Raw genomic sequence first — 19,662 nt, forward strand, 5'->3', positions numbered from 1 at the left:
GGTGCGCCGTTGTCTGAATTCCCACCCACTCAGACCAAGGCATTGCAGCCCTTTACGTCTATGAAATCAAATCAAAGTTTATTTGTCGCGTTCACCGATCAGCAGATGTTAAACCAGGTGCAGCTACATGCTTTTGTTGCAATAGCAAAATGCAGCTCTTGTCATCTATGACGGTGTAATATGACAATAAAACTGTAGCTGTGTTTTGTGTATGTCTTTATGGATCCATTTCAAGAGCTTTTAAAAAGTTATAGCGTAAACCACCAGCCAGATGAAACCTGATCATTGTCTGTCATTTCGGGTGGTAACAGATCGCAACTCCCGTTGAAGAGCTGTGAAAATGGTGTTTATTGAGATTTTTCACTTTGCCATTTTTGGGGTGGAAATGAATGCCTTTTAAGGGGATTGAATGGTTGTTATCTGAGATGTGCAGCGCCATCAGTGTGTTAAGTTGCCTGATAAAATGTACAGTATATGGGGAATGAGTGATTCCACCCAACAGTTAGAGGGTCGATTACATACAGTATTTGTCAGTCAAAACTGGCGCTAACGGCAACGACATAACACTTCAGTTGCATGAATGAATAAATCAAGAGATACATCACTTAGGATCAAGTGGATGACCGCCACAGACTGGATACCCAGGTGTTACAGTGCGTTATTGTCCCCCCTGTCACACACTCTCATAGAGGACACTATACACACAAAGAAAAGTCCTAGTTAATACTGTGATTTATCTTGGACAATCACGCATCGTCAGATCTTCTCATTACGACAAACCACCCCACCCCCCCGACACACACACACACACATCGTCATAAGTGTGACCGTATCCTCCCCTGCCGCTTTTGATGAGGCAGTGCTTTGAAGCCAGCACTACTGTAAATTAGCACCGTGGTACTTCTCTGGTTCTGTAGCAGCCCGTGTATAGTCCAGAGAGAACCCGCGGTTGACCTGCCTGTTCTTGGTCTCTTAGACAGGCCATGCTGCCTGTGTTCCCCCTCTCCTCTTCTGCTTTGTGTCCAGGAGCTCTACCCTCCCACCACCGCCGCCACTCCGCTCTACTCAATCTCATTACGGAGCATACTCAATCCCCTGGTTCTTTTGTCTCTCCCTGGCTAGACACGTTCAGCATGATCAACAGGTCTCGGTTTCCTTTCTTCCCTGTTTACAGTGTGCCGAAGTAGTCATGCAGAAGCCTTGAGAAATGCTGTTTGTGTACAGGTATTTTGTTTAAATACTAAAAGAGATAACGATTTGTCTGGCTTAGACTGTTATGGCTGTTTTGCCTATTTGCAAACTCTGAACATGACAGAAATCCAAAGAAATGTCGTTGTTAATTAATATATGTTGTTTTTTGCAGATTCTTCTGCATTCTGTTCTTGTCATTGAGCTGTTGCTAACCTTGGAATAGAAAAGTATTATTGGAAAGTTTTATGCAGGTCTAGTGCACCTTGCGTTAGTTCATTCTTATTCTTAACGAGACTCTCCAGATTTTCAGTGTCTCTCTGTGTCTCATCTCCTCGAGGAGGACTCTTGTTAGCTTCAATCTCCGTCTGGCTCTGGAGCATGTTGACATGTACCCAGTGTCCCCTCCTTCCAGCCAGGGCTGTGGAGAAACTGTCACATCCTGAAAGAGAAATGAACCTGACATCCTCCAACCTCTGTGGACGCTCCACATCCCATCACCCCCTGTTCCCCTGCCAACGTCACTGTAAACCCCAGCGATTGGGGCCGAGCTAGACGACCCAGCCGGCGGATGGATGGAGCCCACCGCTGTATTCTTGCTGGATCAGAAGCCTGGGCGACCGGGGGTGCGGGATGGTTCGTCTGATGTAAGGAGGGCGCCGTGCTCGCTGATACGGGTTCATCGGGGTTCCTAATATTGTTCGAGGTTCGTTAGAAAGGTCGGTGGCTGGAGATAGAGCTTGTGATAGTGTTGTACGGGTAACTGTGATAACTGAATAGATATAACCTCCTGTCTGTGTAGGAGTAACACACTCTGTTTGGGTTCTCCAGGAACCTTCACGTGGATGCTAGGAGTTGATTCGATGTGGCTGCTGGCTCACTTCAGGGGAAATAACACATTTCTTTCAGGTGTAGTTGAGGTGTAGTAATAAAGTGTTTTTAAAAAAAAAAATGTATTCCTGCAACCACCAAAACTATAATTTACACATATTCCTATATGGGAATTCAAACACATTTGACTGTTACTTGTCTATATTGGTGGGGAATGCAAGCAATGTAACAGTTAGCATTGTAACAAACACTCACTTTCAGACCTCCCTTCTCAAGACACAAGACATAAGGCAGTATACAGTGCCACTTGGTGGCTGAGGCTATAACTGAGCTGAATCTCCATCTACAGTACTATGTCTACTCTTAGTGATGATTGATCGTCTACGCGAGCTTCAATCAGCCAAAACGTCCAATCCCCCCTCCAGAGACTAAAGTTATTTAGCCTGGCATCTTTTCATAGGCACAGTATGCCTTCCATGGCTAGGTAATTCGACTATAGGGAACATAAAAAGCTCACTGTCGGCTTCCCCGGGAGAACGCTGGCGCCGAAACCTCTGTAATTGCATCATGGCGGCGCAACAAAAACAAGGCATGACAGCCACATTACACCCAGTCAACAAACTGTGAAGTTCTTTAGATTACCTCCACTATGTTGGCTCAGAGTGGGGGAACCGTAGAAATTTGTGGTACCGTGGAATCATGTTCGTCAGGCACACCGATTCCGTTACAGAGAATAGCGTTGGGAGACTGTCTGTCACCGAGAATAACATTACTGAGAATAACATGGGCAGATGAATGTAATTTACTATTAGTTATAATGTAAAGTGTTCCGAGGATTTTAGGGCAGACGATTGGTTTCCGCTTGTTTGTTTTCCAATGGGGTTCAGTGTGGAATTCGTAACCATGTCCGTTTTTTCCCCCCAGAGAGGTCTTCATATCTTATTCATTTGATGACCTTATTTTAGCGCTCCCTCTCGGTCTCAGGCGATGCCACGCAGCATAAATTATACACATCATGTTCTAGTTCAGACGACGTCACGGCGAATGGAGACGCATGGAGGGCTTCATGCTGCTAGTCAGCAGTCGCTCTAGATGCATGCATCGGTGTCACTGTGTCACCTGTGTCAGTTCAGACACCCATGCTCACGGCACACGTGTTAATCAATGCTACTGCCGAACGCATTCAAGTGAAGGACATGTTGTTCTACCTCTCCTCCGTCAGGCAAATAACTGTCAAAATCTTGGCAGTTTACAACTGGGCTTTTTAAAGCGCTTTTCATTTTGTATTAGTATCACACGGGAATAGAGTCAGCGATGACACAGCCTTAAGCCATAATCAGTCCCTTGGTGTTAGACTGCATGCGTTGGAAATACAGGATTCCATTACAAGCTACGATAACCGCTTTAGAGAAACTAGCTTCACTTCAAAGCTAAGTATGATACGATCACGATTTGGAGACAAGCTTCACTTATATCCAATCTTTCCCAGAGGCATTCAGCTGGAATTACCCAGCCAGTATATGTTCATATTATCAATACTGTAGGGCATTTATGGATGGGGTCCAACTCAACTACCTGGCTCCAATGTATACAGCTTCATCTCTTACTGCATGAAACTTCAACCTCCTAACATTGAAGATCCAATGCAATTCCAGGGCCTGTATTCATGAGGCAACCTATAGTAGGAGTGCTGATCTAGGATCAGGTCCCTCCTGTCCCATGTAAATCCTATTCACCGTGACAAATAAGGCAAAAGATTGGCACTCCTGCTCTGAGACCACCCAGTTCCCTAACCTGCATACGCCTCCGCTACTCCTGCGGTCGGCCGTGTTGAAATGAAGAATGGAATCAATGTGCAGCAAATGTGTGTCATGAAACTAGCAGAGACGGACGGGGTCTCTGTTTTATCTTTGGACGGTGGTGAAAAGAAGCAAGGATAAAAGTACGTGTTCTGTTTCCCTGGCTTTGTCATGGCGTATCAATCAAAGACACATGGCGGAGATTTTCTACGTGCGAATCAAAGTCGGCACCTATTTAAAAAATATATATATATAATTTGAATGGAATTGAAGAATGAGGATAGAACAAAAAAAGTTACCGGCTAGTAAAAAGAATAAGGTCTAGAGATAAACTGTGAATAAATACATGTTCGTAGCTTTTGTTTCTGCCGTTCTTTGCACCTGATGCGAACACTTAGTAAATCGAGCTCATGGTCTGTGGCTTCTCTTCTAAAGACTCTGGTAGTATTTACAAGACTCCCAGACTGTCCATAAGAATCAATGGTAAAACCATCAGATGCTAATAATGATGTAAACCGCCGGGATAGAGGCAAAAACCAGCCAGGGCAGACCACTGCTTATAAGAATCGACCGATTGTTCCAGTTAAATCCTACTGAGCAAATTAGATTCTTATCAGGGCAGCGCTGTAGTATTACAACCCAAATAGCTGGCAGCTGGCACCCAGCAGCAGGCTTTCAACCATGTGTGCTGTGCTTTGTGCCTTTCTCTCTTTCTCTCATTCCCACACACACACCTTGTAAGATGAGAGAAGGCTGCTGAGTGCACTGTGCTAACTCTGACCAGGATGTTGTCTGATGACTAATGTTGAGTTTCAAAGATGGGTAGCACATGCCAGTATCTTTCCCACGGGCCATTTTCTTTCTAGCTAATCAAGCTACATGTCTCATAGCCCTGGTATACATGCTACAATTCAGTGGTTCACCATGTACTAGCACTTCTTATACCCTGGCCTCAAGGGTCTTACTCGGCTGTGCAATTCCAACTAGCAGAGCTCAGATCATCCACTGTAAAAATTTGTAGACCCTCTTATCCAGAGCGATTGGGGTTAAGGGCTTTGCTCAAGGGCACATCAACAGATTTTTCCCCTAGTCTGCTCGGGGATTACGAACCAGCAACCTTTCGGTTACTGGTCCAACCCTCTTAACCGCTAGGCTACCTGACACCTTTACATTGTGGTGACGTGGGCAGTTTCGAAACATTAGACCACACAGAGGTCACACGCAAACAGTGTGTCTGATTCTGAACGCCCCTATAGGACTGCAGAGCAACCTCTGGGTATTGCATAACGACAGAGAGAACATCATGACATAGCCAACTCTAACCTTGGCAGAGGAGAACGGTCGCCTTACATAAAGATGTCACAGGGACAACCAGCCAGGCTCCGAACATTGTGTTTTCACCGGCTTTGTCTGGTCTACAGGTCCTCCTCTGACCTCAAGAACCTCCTCGATTAGGTCCCCGTTTTCAGGACACTGTGTGACACTGTGCGTGACGCGCGGACAGAGCAAATTGTCAACTCAGTCAAGGCCTTTCGGAACTGAGGCCCGGCAGCCCGGTGCACGCCAGAGAAAAACAACATATGGGGGTTATGCTGGTTTGGGCTGGGCGAGCGATCCGAGCGGACAGCTTCGGTCTCCTCAGCCTTTTAGAGTCAGCTGCTACCCTGAGCAAAAGCCTAACACAGATGGAGGAATGAGACAGGAGAGGAAACGTGGTTAAAAATAGGATATGTTTTCGTCCTGGTGGGGTATTGGTGGATTGTGAAGGTCAAAGAGGGTGTTTTGGGCTCGGTTTTCATCGCGCACAGCTGGCGAACAGGGATAATTCATTCATCCACGGTCGTAAAAAGCACTGCTTTTTTTTTAAGTGTTCACAAGGAGGTGCAAAATTTGAGTCGTTAAAAAAAAAAAACGATAATGGACCAGTGTCAAGGGGCTAGCTTGGCATTATCAGGCCTCAGATAAGTGTTTGTAGTCGTTCTCTGTCCTGTCATGCAACGGCATTGGAAATACATGTGTATATTTTGCGCAAATGGTCTGCATCGACAGACCAGTGTTTCCCCAACTCCATCCATTGAGTACCCCCCAACAGCACACATTTTTGTTGTAGCCCCGATAAGCACACCTGATTCAACCTGTCAACTAATCATCAGTCCCTCAATTAGTTGAACTAGGTGAGTTTGTCTGGGACTACAATCGAAAGGCATCCTGTTGGGGGGGTACTGGAGGACTGGAGCTGAGAAACACATGCATCAGGTAGGTGCAGAGAGTTTTGGTTGTTGTCCTGATGTATAGCCTCCAGTTGGCCTATATCCCACTGAAACAGAACCGTTGTACAATAAGTTGCATGTGCAGTATTGCCAATGTCAGTTCTTGTTACACCTGTATGCTACTTATCCAAGAATCTAGCCAATGGGGTGGGTAAAAAAAGACTTCGGGACAACAGCTAGAGCACAGGAGTGAAAACTGACTCCACCAAAAGAGCAACAACCTCTCATTTTCACTTTCACACTTCAAGTGTTTCTTTGACTCACAATTGAGAAGTTTGAATGGTAACCGAGGATGCCGTACATACAGAGTTCTATCCCTCAGTCTGTCTCCACTGGTCCCTGACAGTGTTAAATCAGGGAGAGGTGACTGCGTCGCCGCCGCACGTCTCTTGTGCTTAAAAGAGAAAAGCCATTCAGTTTGCGGCTGTCGTGTGCAACATCCAAGGCATGATTCCAAACCGAAAGCGAAGTAGGCGAGCCGTCTCCTGTTACAACGGATCGATGGTCCTCCGTGCCGTGGCCTTGTCCGTTCTTCCGATGGCTGGGTTAAGGATTGTGGACGAGCGCCGGGAGATGCACGTGGGATGGTTGGGAAGTATGCGTAGACTCTAACGTGCGCTGCATGTGAAGCAGCAGCACGTCTCCATAGGCACTTCTGTGATTTTGTACAATTTTTGTAACCCTTATTTTTTACCAGGTAAGTTGACTGAGAACACTTTCTCATTTACAGCAACAACCTGGGGAATAGTTACAGGGGAGAGGAGGGGGGGATGAATGAGCCGAGGGAGAAGAAGGAGAGGAGGGCGTGAGTGAGATGCAGATTAGCTGGAGCTGTACTGAAGTCTTGCTCTGCACTATAGAAGGGGGAGGTAGATTTAGATAGATGTGAAAGGGGGCCTGCAACGTTGCATGTGCTCATCAGTAAAGCATACCACAGCTGCCCTCAAAAGGGCTCTTGCTTTAATTAATATATAAGGAATTTCTAAGTGCGTACACAAGGCTTAATAACAGTGGGATATAATTGGAGTTTGTGCACTCGTGTGTGTGTGTGTGTGTGTGTGTGTGTGTGTGTGTGTGTGTGTGTGTAGGTTTTAAAAGGACTGTGGGCATGTGTTTACATGATGCCCATGAACTGCTAGGTTGGTTAAGTAAGGATGGGGGAGAGGGTCATTAGTAATCTCTTTGATAAGAGATGGAGCTGGCAGACCAGAGGGGCAATCTGCAGCTCCCGTCACACACACACACACGAACACACACTCATCTTAGCCGTGGATCCTACAGTATGGATTAATGAGCTTCCTCTGTGTGTAAATCCTCCCAGGCCCTCCCAGTATGCTGAGAGGGAATGGAATTATGGGAGTTCTGGAGGGCTAGTGGGCCAGCAAGGGACTGGGCCCCCAGTGCTAGATGGAGCGATGAGCTTTTTTTTGTCTCTGTGTGGTGTCAATGGCCTGTGAATCTGAGTCATTTGAACTAGTGTGGATTGTGCCGGAGTGTAACATGCAGATAACTATAGGTAATTGGATTGTAAAGATGACATTGTAGCAGCTGGCTGTAAATGGGCATTTGTCAAGGGCACGGGTAGCACCTGAACTTGCATGTGGGTGGGTAAATAGGTGGAAGGATTTGTTTTTGCGTGCACGCATGTTACCGATGACAATGAAGATCGTGTGCATGTGTGCATATCTGCACACTACACATGAGAACAAACATGAGAACAAACATATATATCCACACACATAATGTGTCCAAATCAGTCATGTGCCAGTACATCTGTCTGTAGCCCACTCTGCCTCCTGGTCACAATAACAAAGACCCAGAAAGGGTGAATCAATGCCCAGTCAGACCGTGTCCAGGCGCGTCCTTCATATGATGGAGATAACGAGCCTTCCTTGGCTCTCAGCTGCAGACAGAGCTAGCAGTTAGAGTGGCGCAGTCAGGAGAGGCATTGTATCATTCACTTACTGTAGGACAAGGACACGGGCAACTCATATTGACATTATTGATGATCATAATTTAATGGCTGGTTACTCTGACATGCATTTATTAATGCGTCCCAATTGGCAACCTATTTCCCAGAGCCCTGGTCAAAGGTAGGAAATAGGGTGCCATTTGGGTTGCAAGCCTATATGAACACTCAGCTCTACCCACCGCCTCCTCTCCTTCTCACTTACTCTTTCTTTTAGCTGAGTTACCACACGGTGAGACGGAGAGACTGCCAAAGAGCACTGTGACACTTTGTAAACACACACACACACACACACACTAGGCTTGGGCGGTATAGAGCCCCACGGTGGATGTGTCATAATCCTCGTAAAACCTACCGGTCAAACAGGGAAGTGGTTCCATTCGTTTTTCCATCATTCGTTTTTCCCCATAGGAAATTTTAGACACACTACGAATAAGGGTTGTGTTTCATGTAGGCTTTACCCTGGGGTGAAGTTTTGATAACTATGTAAATCTGTTTCGGACCAGGAGACTTTTATCAATATATTCGGCTCTATTTACTCTGATTCGAAAATGCTAATTAGCATAAAAATAGACATCATGCAAGACCACAAATCTCAGGTATCAAATAATCAGGTATCGTGTCAATTTAAAATATGCACAAGACAGTTCACAGAATTGTCAATTTAAAGATATTTTGTCAATTTATTAATGAATAAATTTAGATTACATTAGGTAGTTAATCCAGAGATTTTTTACCTTTTTACCTTCGATTCGGCATTCTGTCTAGATCACCGTGGTATTTGTGGTACCTTATGATTGCTACATTAGCAGCTAATTAGCACAACCCTTATTTTATGTGTTTCTAAAATCCGCTATGGGGAAAATGAATGGTGGAATCAAACAATTGGAACCATTTCCCTGTTTGACTACTAGGTTTTATGGGTATTATGACTCTGTGGTACTCTATACCGTATACTGGGGCATCTTGATTTTTTTAAATAAAACATTTTATTTAGCCAGTTTGTTTATAAAGAGCAAATGGAGCAAACTGAAGTTTCGTTACGTGACGTCCACTGTTGAGCCGCACAAGAGAGGTGATCAAGTTACACTTGACATTCACTACTAATGTATGCCAGATAAATATCTTACAACTAGCTATACGTTAACCATCTTTGTGCCAAATAAATTTTCTCCAGCTCAGGGCTCCAGCTATGCATTTGGTTGAACTTGCTAGCTATAGGTAGCTAGCTTGCAAGACCCCGCTTCTTGGTTACAGCACAGAAAATCAATCCCCCCCTGGATCAAGTGTTAGTAGCCTTTTGAGATAGTTGGATAACTTTATGAGCTGGGTTGTCTGTCCTTGCATTTAGTTTATGTTTGTTTGCGCTTGTTAGTATTTAGCTAGCATCCGTTATGGGAATTCAATAGTACTTTGTTAGCATAATATATATATATAAACAGTAGCAGTCTGAAGTTTGGACACACCTACTCATTCAAGGGTTTTTCTTTATTTTTTACTATTTTCTACATTGTAGAATAGTAGTGACGACATCAAAACTATGAAATAACACATATGGAATCATGTAGAAACCAAAAAAGTGTTATATACTTTAAATATATTTTATATTTAAGATTCTTCAAAGTAGCCACCCTTTGCCTTGATGACTGCTTTGCACACTCTTGGCATTCTCTCAACCAGCTTCACCTGAAATATCTTGAAGGATTTCCCACATGTGCTGAGCACTTGTTGGCTGCTTTTCCTTCACTCTGCGGTCCAACTCATCTCATAAGTGTGCCTTGAATTCTAAATAAATCAAAGACAGTGTCACCAGCAAAGCGCCCCCACACCATCACACCTCCTCCTCCATGCTTCATGGTGGGAATACACATGCAGAGATCATCCATTCACCTTCTACTGCTTCGCACAAAGATAAGGCGGTTGGAACCAAAAATCTCAAGTTTGGACTCATCAGACCAAACGACAGATTTCCACCTGCTTAATGGTGGAAATTGCTTGTGTTTCTTGGCCCAAGCAAGTCTCTTCTTCTCATTTGTGACCTTTAGTAGTGATTTCTTTGCAGCAATTTGACCATAAAGGCCTGATTCACACAGTCTCCCCCGAACAATAGCCCTCTCCCTCTTTTCTAGTTCTCTCTGTTAGCAGCCTTGCATCTCAATTCTAATACCAGCACTCTGAGTCTCTCGCTATTTAACCATCTCTCTTCTCTCTCTCTACTTCTCTCTCCTTCTAACTCTATCTTCGCAGGTTATGCAGATCAATCTGACCTGTTAATCTTACTTTGAGACAGTGCTTCGCTCTCCCTTGGCCCTGCTTTCAAGAGGCAGGCAGCAGAGAAGAGTGTCGTTTTAATTGAACTGCTCTGGGTTACATCAATAAGATTGCTTTTATTCCTTCTCAGAGCAGCGTCGTCTGTCCGTTGTCCCTGGGTTTGTTATGTTCTACATAATTAGCTTTGTTGCGAGAGGCTGGGAAGCCATCTGGAAAGTATTGGGGCTGGAGCTACACTTTAATTCTACTCTCTGTGTTTGACTGTTCGCTACATGAAAGGGTTCTACATGAAAGGGTTCTACATGAAACCTTTTTCCTCTGAAGAAAGAGTTATTTGATGGCTCTTTGTCGGGTGAAAAGGTTCTGTACATGGAAGCAAAAATATTTTTCTTACAGGGGCCAAGATGAATATATGCCTGTGTTGATGCCACGCGGGGGTGGTGTGCACCTCTGTGGGGTTGGGGCGGGTTTTTGCACAGGTGTGTGTATTTCTGTCTTTGTGTGTTTCTGTGAGTGTTTACTAAGTCTCCCTCCTTCCTTGTTGTTATAGATGTTCAAGCGGAAAGTGATGGTGCTTGGGGAGAAGCTGCTACCGGCCTTCAACACACCAACAGGTATCCCACGTGGAGTCATCAACCTGGGCAGGTGAGCCTAGCTACCAGTCCCCATGATTCCCTAGCTACAGTATCCTATTATAAACACATACTGTATGAGACCTTACCAACACATTTAGCTGGATTACATTGCGATAAGGAGGTGGTGCCCATTTCATACTTCTGTTTCCATTTGAAATGTTTGAAATTTGCGGCCTCGTGTTGGAGCCACAAATTAAATAACATGTTCAACCCTGATCTGTGCGATTTTATCGGGATCCCCATATGCAAGACCCCCCAACCCTACATAGTTAAGAAACTGTTCACTTTTATTACATTTTCTCACTATCTTATCATCTAAAAATACATCTCTCTGGCACCTCTGCCTGCCACCTGCTTCCAATTAACCCGCCTGTCTAAGCAGACAGTTGCTGGCAAATTTAATTAACTGATTCCAGAGCTAATTCCAGTTAGATGGGTAACATGGACCCTGAGTGCAGATGGGCAGGGAGGAACGATACACATTATAAATTACAGCGACATAGGGAAAGGAACTTACATGTACAGAAACTACACAAACGCACACACACAATGCATATTGAACACACACACACACACACACACACACACACACACACACACACACACACACACACACACACACACACACACACACACACACACACACACACACACACACACACCCAAACAGCAAGGGATTTCATTATACAGTAGCTCAGAGAGAAACGATGTTGCCCCATAATGTACAAGTACTAGATATTTAATGTCCTCAAACACCGAGGGAATTCAGTGTAACACAATTAATATGCTGCCAATGGGCTGACTTGAAAGTCTTCGAAGTCCTCTGTTGTATATGTAGCATGTCCCATGTGGTCTTTCATACAGTATTTCGGGACTACTTATAGAATGTGCTCCCAAAAGGCCTCAACACATTGAAGAACCTCAAGGTAAATACTTTGTAGTTAGCGATGCGAACACATTCATAAGAGGAGCACAATGAATAATGCATGGAGAAAGCGCTGAACACTTGTTTGCAAGTTACTGAATGCGAAAGCTGAGAATGATTTTTGCAAGTTTCCTAAAGTGTGCAATGTACCAATTTACAGTGCCACCAGAAAGTATTCACACCCCTTGACTTTTTCCACATTTTGTTGTGTTACAGATTCCATTGAAATGGTTTGTCCCTGGCCTACACACAATACTCCATAATGTCAAAGTGGAAGCATAAATAACTTAAGGAGTTAAATTTGCTTAACAAGTCACATAACACGTTGCATGGACTCACTCTGTGTGCAATAATAGTGTTTAACATGATTTTTTAATTACTACCTCATCTCTGTACCAAACACATACAATTATCAGTGAGGTCCCTAAGTCTAGCAGTGAATTTCAAACATAAATTCAACCACAAAGACCAGGGATGTTTGTTTTTTTCACCTTTATTTAACCAGGTAGGCTAGTTGAGAACAAGTTCTCATTTACAACTGTGACCTGGCCAAGATAAAGCAAAGCAGTGTGAACAGACAACACAGAGTTACACATGGAGTAAACAATTAACAAGTCAATAACACAGTAGAAAAAAAAGTAGAAAAGTAAATAAATAAAAACAGTATGGGGATGAGGTAGGTAAAATTGGGTGGGCTATTTACCGATGGACTATGTACAGCTGCAGCAATCGGTTAGCTGCTCAGATAGCAGATGTTTGAAGTTGGTGAGGGAGATAAAAGTCTCCAACTTCAGCGATTTTTGCAATTCGTTCCAGTCACAGGCAGCAGAGAACTGGAACGAAAGGCGGCCAAATGAGGTGTTGGCTTTTCCCAATCGACGGGCCCTGATGTTACTTTAGCTTGAGCAGCTAATGGTGGATTACCAAACTAATACGAAGCATATTCATCAGGACGACATCTCTCTTTGCTTCCATCCCTTTATAGTTTCTCTTTTTTTCTTTCCATCCTCCGCTAATACGTTCCGTTCCATTCATCCCTTTATCACTTTCTATTCATGTAGGATTAGGTCATGTACTATAATGTAATGTAATGACGTTCCATCTCACCTCCTCTGATCAGGTCAGGCAGAGTGTATTAGCACGTCGTTGAAGTCGTAATTTAGACATAGACACGCTGTTATTCTGAGACGGCTGCGCATATCATCCTCACAGTGCACTACTTTCATAGAGAAATAAGATATGGGTTGCATCCGAAACCGCACCCCATTCTCTATATAGTGTTCTACTCACTGTAGTGTGCTACTTTGACCAGAACCCTATGGGTCCTGGTCAAAATTATTGCACTACAGAGGAACTAGGGTGTCATTTTCGTTTATTGGTGACCCTGGTTGACGCTCTTGTTTCAGTCTCTAAGACGAACTTAACGCTTTCCTCGACTCTGCAGAGGTAGACGGTGTTATTGATCTACAGAGGGCGGTAAGCCTCCCACTCTGTTCCCCAGACAAATGATGCGGTGCATCAGCTAGCATCTGGGTTGGTGCCCAAGGGGGACAAACAGATCCAGACCTGCTTAATCTTTATACTGTACCCTAAATGGCACCCTATTCCCTATATAGTGTACTACTTTTGTCCAGGGCCCCCATGGCTTTGGTCAATAGTAGTGAACAATGTTTTCAATAAGGTGCCATTTGGGACGCACCTTAGTCTCTGTACTTTCTTCAGCACCAAAACACACAATTCTGGAGAGTGATGAACAATTGTAATATCTGACTGGATATCTGTCTCCTCGGCTCAGTGCTTTCTGAAAAGCAAGAAAGAAACAAATAATGGGCCGTTGCTCTGGGATATAAAAGAAAACATATTTTGGAGATATTGTAGGTGTTGGTGCACTAGAACCATATAATGCATTGGCTACAAGACACTTTGTTGCCTCAAAGACAAACCAGGGAACTGCTGAAAGTGACACCACACTGAGGTGAAAATGAAATGTTTTTCATTACTGACACTGGTGTTGATTGTTTATCTGTACAATCTGCCTACATTTTGTAAGGACAAAATGCAATTGTAGCATCACATCAAGATGCAATACTGTTTATTTGCCCATTATTAAAATGTTGCAGAACGTAATGATTTTTTTTAATGCTAGCATGGATTTATTATCTTGAGTGTGAACCAGTGTGTAATGGTGTGTGTTGACTGTGGTCCTCACTTGTCCCGGTATGGTTTCTGTTCCCAGTGTGTATAACAGTGTGTTGACTGTGGTCCTCACTTGTCCCGGTATGGTTTCTGTTCCCAGTGTGTATAACAGTGTGTGTTGACTGTGGTCCTCACTTGTCCCGGTATGGTTTCTGTTCCCAGTGTGTATAACAGTGTGTTGACTGTGGTCCTCACTTGTTCCGGTATGGTTTCTGTTCCCAGTGTGTATAACAGTGTGTGTCCTCACTTGTGACTATGGTCCTCACTTGTTCCGGTATGGTTTCTGTTCCCAGTGTGTAACAGTGTAACAGTGTGTGGTTTCTGTTCCCAGTGACTGATGGTCCTCACTTGTATAACCGTCCTCTCTTGTATGGTTTCTGTTCCCAGTGTGTATAACAGTGTGTTGACTGTGGTCCTCTCTTGTTCCGGTATGGTTTCCAGTGTGTATAACAGTGTGTTGACTGTGTTCCGGTATGGTTTCTGTTCCCAGTGTGTATAACAGTGTGTTGACTGTGTCCTCACTTTCCCATGGTTTCTGTTCCCAGTGTGTATAACAGTGTGTGTTGACTATGGTCCTCACGGTATGGTTTTGTTCCGTGTGACTGTGGTTTCTGTTCCCAGTGTGTATAACAGTGTGTTGACTGTGGTCCTCACTTGTTCCGGTATGGTTTCTGTTCCCAGTGTGTATAACAGTGACTGTGGTCCTCACTTGTGATGGTTTCTTCCAGTGGTCCTCACTTGGTTTCTGTTCCAGTGTGTATAACAGTGTGTTGACTGTGGTTTCTGTTCCCAGTGTGTATAACAGTGTGTTGACTGTGGTCCTCACTTGTTCCGGTATGGTTTCTGTTCCCAGTGTGTATAACAGTGTGTTGACTGTGGTCCTCACTTGTTCCGGTATGGTTTCTGTTCCCAGTGTGTATAACAGTGTGTTGACTGTGGTCCTCACTTGTTCCGGTATGGTTTCTGTTCCCAGTGTGTATAACAGTCTGTGTTGACTGTGGTCCTCACTTGTCCCGGTATGGTTTCTATTGCAGTGGCACCAGTTGGAGCTGGGGCTGGGCGTCAGCCGGGAGCAGTATCCTGGCGGAGTTTGGAACCCTGCACCTGGAGTTTGTCCACCTATCAGAGCTCTCCAACAATGGCATCTACACAGAGAAGGTATGTACTACAGTTCCCACAGTTCTGTGAGTGACTTGTGTCGCACAAATCCAGAAACTTAGTTAGAATCCAGTTAGAATCGTTCCACAGGAATTTCTCAAAAAACCTGGGAACTTTGGGGCCGTTTTCTGCCATTTTTGCGTGACTGTCTACGACCGAATTTCAGATTTTACTCAGTAAAATATGTGACACCGTTAACATTGTATGCTTATCAATGCATGCTCTATGCCATTATCCATGTGTGCTTTTCCTTTCTGCAGTCATTACTATTCTTAAGGACTTCACTTTCCATTCATTTAATGGATATTTGTGAATGCTTTTAATGGGCATACTGAACATAATGGCAACTTTCCTTGGATGACTACGTTTCCTTTCTAATTTGTCTGTGAGTGTCAACTTCAGGGTACAAGGACATTTAAATCAATTTAGAAGCACGTGTGATGCCAAAGTTGAAATCCTCTCTACAGTTATTTTTAGTTTACAGAAAGATTTTTCGTTCAGAGCTAATGTGTTTTTTTTTACTGTGTGGGGTTGCAGGTTATGAATATCCGAAAGCTGTTGAACAAAATCGAGAAGCCTCACGGTCTCTATCCCAACTTCTTGAGTCCCGTCAGTGGCAACTGGGTCCAACGTGAGTACTGGTCTCCACCGAAGGAGATACACATTATTATATTATTATCATGGAACATAAGGGCACTGGCCAGCCACACTAGTAGACTAGAATGTCTACTAGACAGCCTGAGTGGCATTCTACTAGCCAAAGGTACAACATTTGTGCCATGCGAAATTTGGGAAGACAACATTTCACGCCACATTTCCTACTAGCCTGGTCTGAAAAGTGCTATCTGGCAAGCGGGCTAGCTTAATTTACATCACCACACTTCACACACTGTGTCCACAGGAAAGCCTTTGCCACTATACAAGCACCTCCTTTGTAATTGTAGTACAGCAGTAAAGAACGTCCTTGGTTAACCTGGTCACAGGCAAACCGTAGACTTTTTAAAACTGTACAGGAATTCCATATTATTACCCTGTAGTCGTCCGTGAACTGATCTTTCTACACACTCCTCCGGCCTTGCAGGAGCTCTCCTATTTAAATCCTTTGGAGCCTCCTTGTCATCCATCCATCCCTTTTTCTTCCTTTCTTTCTTTCAGTAGCAACGTCAGTCTCAAGCAGTGCTGTAAATCGCCTCGCTCTGGGTTATTCAAATAATAATGAATCCAATTACGTCGGGGAATTGAATCTTTTCCGATTCGTCTGAAAGGCAGAGGAATGGGAGATGCCAAGACGGGCTCTGAAGATGTGGGTCTGGAAGTCCTAATCTGGCTGATTATGGGGATAATTGTTGTTGTGGGCGAATGGTTAATGAAGCAGGTAGATAAGGAGGAGAGGAAGGAGAGGGGGATGGGTGTTCAGTCCGGCCTGTGTTTTTGTCAGCATGGGCACATGGGGCACAGAGCAGAAAGCACAGATTCACACAGACCTCTCCCACAGTCTCTGGTGTTCTGTTGTCAAGGGCTAGCAGAACGCTGTGTGATAACCTTTCACAGTGTGTAGGAATGTGTGGTGGTGGAGGGTGGGTGTGCGTGCGTGCTTGCCTGCATGGATGTGTGTGTGGATGTGTGAGTGCACAAAAACGTCTCCAACGCGGTATCTTATCCGGAGTTGTTAAATTAGCATGAAATTGAGTGGGAGGAAAAAAATATATATCTGAAGTTGTACTAACCAAGTATAATTTTTATTTAAATTAAAACCACAACTGTGTGGGTACGTGATAAAGCTAGCCATAATGACAATGCTATTTTCTTTGCTAAGGCTACTCAGAGTATGAATCTACAAATCAGTCAGCCTGTCATACCCCACGTATACCCTGATTCTATTTGACTCTATTTGATTGGTTGTTGGGTTTCGCCCGCCTGTGAGACTGCAGAGTAATGTTTGTGAAAAATACCCCCCCCCCCTGTGTAGAGATAATGTCAGATGTCTCTCTTTTTTCTCTCCCAGATCATGTTTCCATTGGTGGCCTGGGGGATAGCTTCTACGAGTATCTGATCAAATCATATCTGATGTCAGACAAGACGGACGAGGAGGCTAAGAAGATGTACTACAGTGCTCTGGAGGTAGGAGAACTTCCATGTAGCGCACAGCGAGGGACCTACTGCTGTCGTCAGGGGGCCGCTCGGTCTCAGCAGGCAATATGGAAGGATATACGGATGGAGGGAACAAAGGAAAGGAGGACTGGGGTCTGTTATTGCTGTAGTTTTAGAATTCGGTATGCTTTTACAGCACATCATAACAAGTATCAGAAGCCTGTGATGCACAAACACACACATGACACATGCACACGCGTGCAAGTGTGCACACAAAGTCACAAACATACACGCAAACATGCACATGAGCTAACACACGCATACATGCAAGCATGCACGTGCACACACACCCACACATCACACATACACAAACATGGCATGACACACACAACCTCCTCCACACACCTAATCCCTCAGCCATCAATTAGCACAATATCCTCTCCTTAAATACCATTGACACTCGTCTTTTAGGCTGATGAGACTGATGAGAGAGAGAGAGAGAGAGAGAGAGAGAGAGAGAGAGAGAGAGAGAGAGAGAGAACTCTGTTTCCTGACTTTCCAAAGAAAGACAAACTCTGCAACATGGGTGTTTCTCTATCTCTGTTTCTCTCTTTCCATCCCTCTCTCTCTCCTTTGTTTCCACCAGATTTCCACCTCTCTCTCTCTCTCTCCTGGAATCAGAATAGAATGTGTTATAGGATGTATAAATAATTCCATACATAAATACCAATATGGACACGTTGTTCACATTGGCTATGTGCATAGATAGTATGTCTACAGAACATGCATCCACAGAGCATTGTAGATAGAACAAGCCAAACAACAACTTGGGTACACACAAATTGAAGCAGCTGACATCCCAGCACTGCCATGGCACCTGTGCTGTAGATAGAAATGTATTCCAGACCTTCCAATTGCTTCTCCAGTATCTCTTATTAGATCAGATTTAAATTGAAAAACAATTGCGGTCTTTTTTTATTGACAGTGTTTCGCCATCTCAGTTTCAGAGTAACAGAAGCATTCAGAAACCACAGAGTTGAAATCATACTTATAGAATGACTAGAATAAAAAGCCTGGATTCTATTTCTAAGGTAGAAAGCTGTATTCTACTGTATGTATGTAGAATACCCCCAGGCTAGTATAAATGCTAACCATGTTTCCCCATCACAGTACCAGCAGGATTCAAAGCAACACCGAGTTGAAAAAAATGCTTCAGTATGCAGTCAATTAATATAGATTTACCTGTGTCTCACCCATTTATAAATGTCAATCATCCCCCAGGCTATCGAGGCTAACCTGGTGCAGAAGTCCCCTGGTGGGCTGACCTACATGGCGGAGTGGAGGGGGGGCATCCTGGACCACAAAATGGGCCACCTGGCCTGCTTCTCCGGGGGCATGGTGGTGATCGGCGCGGACGACGGAGCTCCAGAGAAGAGACAGCACTACCTGGACCTGGCTGCAGAGATTACGCACACCTGCCATGAGAGCTATAGTAGATCTGGTGAGTAGGACTGGGAAGGCATTGTTTTGTTCAATAGATAATGTCCCTCTTTATGACCAAAAATAAATGTTTGTTTTGTTCGATAATGTCCCTCTTTATGACCAAAAATTTTGGTTTGCGCGTTTAGTCCAGTAATCCGAATGCACAAGGCGCGGGCACTAAGTCCAGACAAAAAGTTTTTTTAAAGTACAACAAACGTTTGTAGTAACATGTCAAATGATGTTGAACCTTTTTGGGATAGGGGGCAGCATTTCACTTTTTGATGAATAGCGTGCCCAGAGTGAACTGTCTCCTACTCTGTCCCAGATGCTAATATATGCATATTATTATTAGCATTGGATAGAAAATACTCTGAACTCATCTGGCAGGCAAAAACCTGAGAAGAAATCCAAACAGGAAGTAAGAAATCTGAGGTTGGTCGATTTTCAACCCAGTCCCTATTGAATTCACAGTGAGATATGGATGAAGTTGCACTTCCTAGGGCTTCCACTCGATGTCAACTGTCTTTAGAAACTGGTTTGAGGATTCTACTATAAAGGAGGGGCTCATGAGAGCTCTTTGAGTCAGTGGTCTGGTAGGGTGTCTCAGGTTTGTAACGTGCGCTCCCGACAGAGTTTGCTCTCGTTCCAGTGCTTTTCTTCAGACAATGAAATTCTCTGATTGAAACCTTATTGATGATTTATGTTAAAAACATCCTAAAGAATGATTCCATACATCGTTTTGCTTGTTTCTACGAACTGTAATGGAACATTTCGAGTTTTTGTCTGAATGAAGTGCTCGCGCCTCATTAAGATGGATTACTGGGCTGAACACGCTAACAACAAGTGG

At 44.1% G+C, this 19,662-nt stretch overlaps 1 protein-coding gene across 2 annotated transcripts in view; it reads left to right on the forward strand.

Annotated features, from left to right (window-relative positions):
* Positions 1–19,662, forward strand: part of LOC112231477 (mannosyl-oligosaccharide 1,2-alpha-mannosidase IA) — a 203,395-nt gene that overhangs the window by 170,846 nt on the left and 12,887 nt on the right. The window contains exons 5-9 of one of the 2 annotated variants that reach the window (XM_024398233.2): positions 10,879–10,973; positions 15,116–15,242; positions 15,780–15,873; positions 17,248–17,363; positions 18,615–18,834. In XM_024398233.2, the coding sequence (XP_024254001.1) occupies positions 10,879–10,973; positions 15,116–15,242; positions 15,780–15,873; positions 17,248–17,363; positions 18,615–18,834 (652 nt within the window). The remainder of the gene's footprint in view (positions 1–10,878; positions 10,974–15,115; positions 15,243–15,779; positions 15,874–17,247; positions 17,364–18,614; positions 18,835–19,662) is intronic. The other variant, XM_024398237.2, reaches the window with a different exon arrangement.

The sequence above is a fragment of the Oncorhynchus tshawytscha genome, linkage group LG03 (genome assembly GCF_018296145.1).
Source record: "Oncorhynchus tshawytscha isolate Ot180627B linkage group LG03, Otsh_v2.0, whole genome shotgun sequence".
Lineage (NCBI taxonomy): Eukaryota > Metazoa > Chordata > Actinopteri > Salmoniformes > Salmonidae > Oncorhynchus > Oncorhynchus tshawytscha.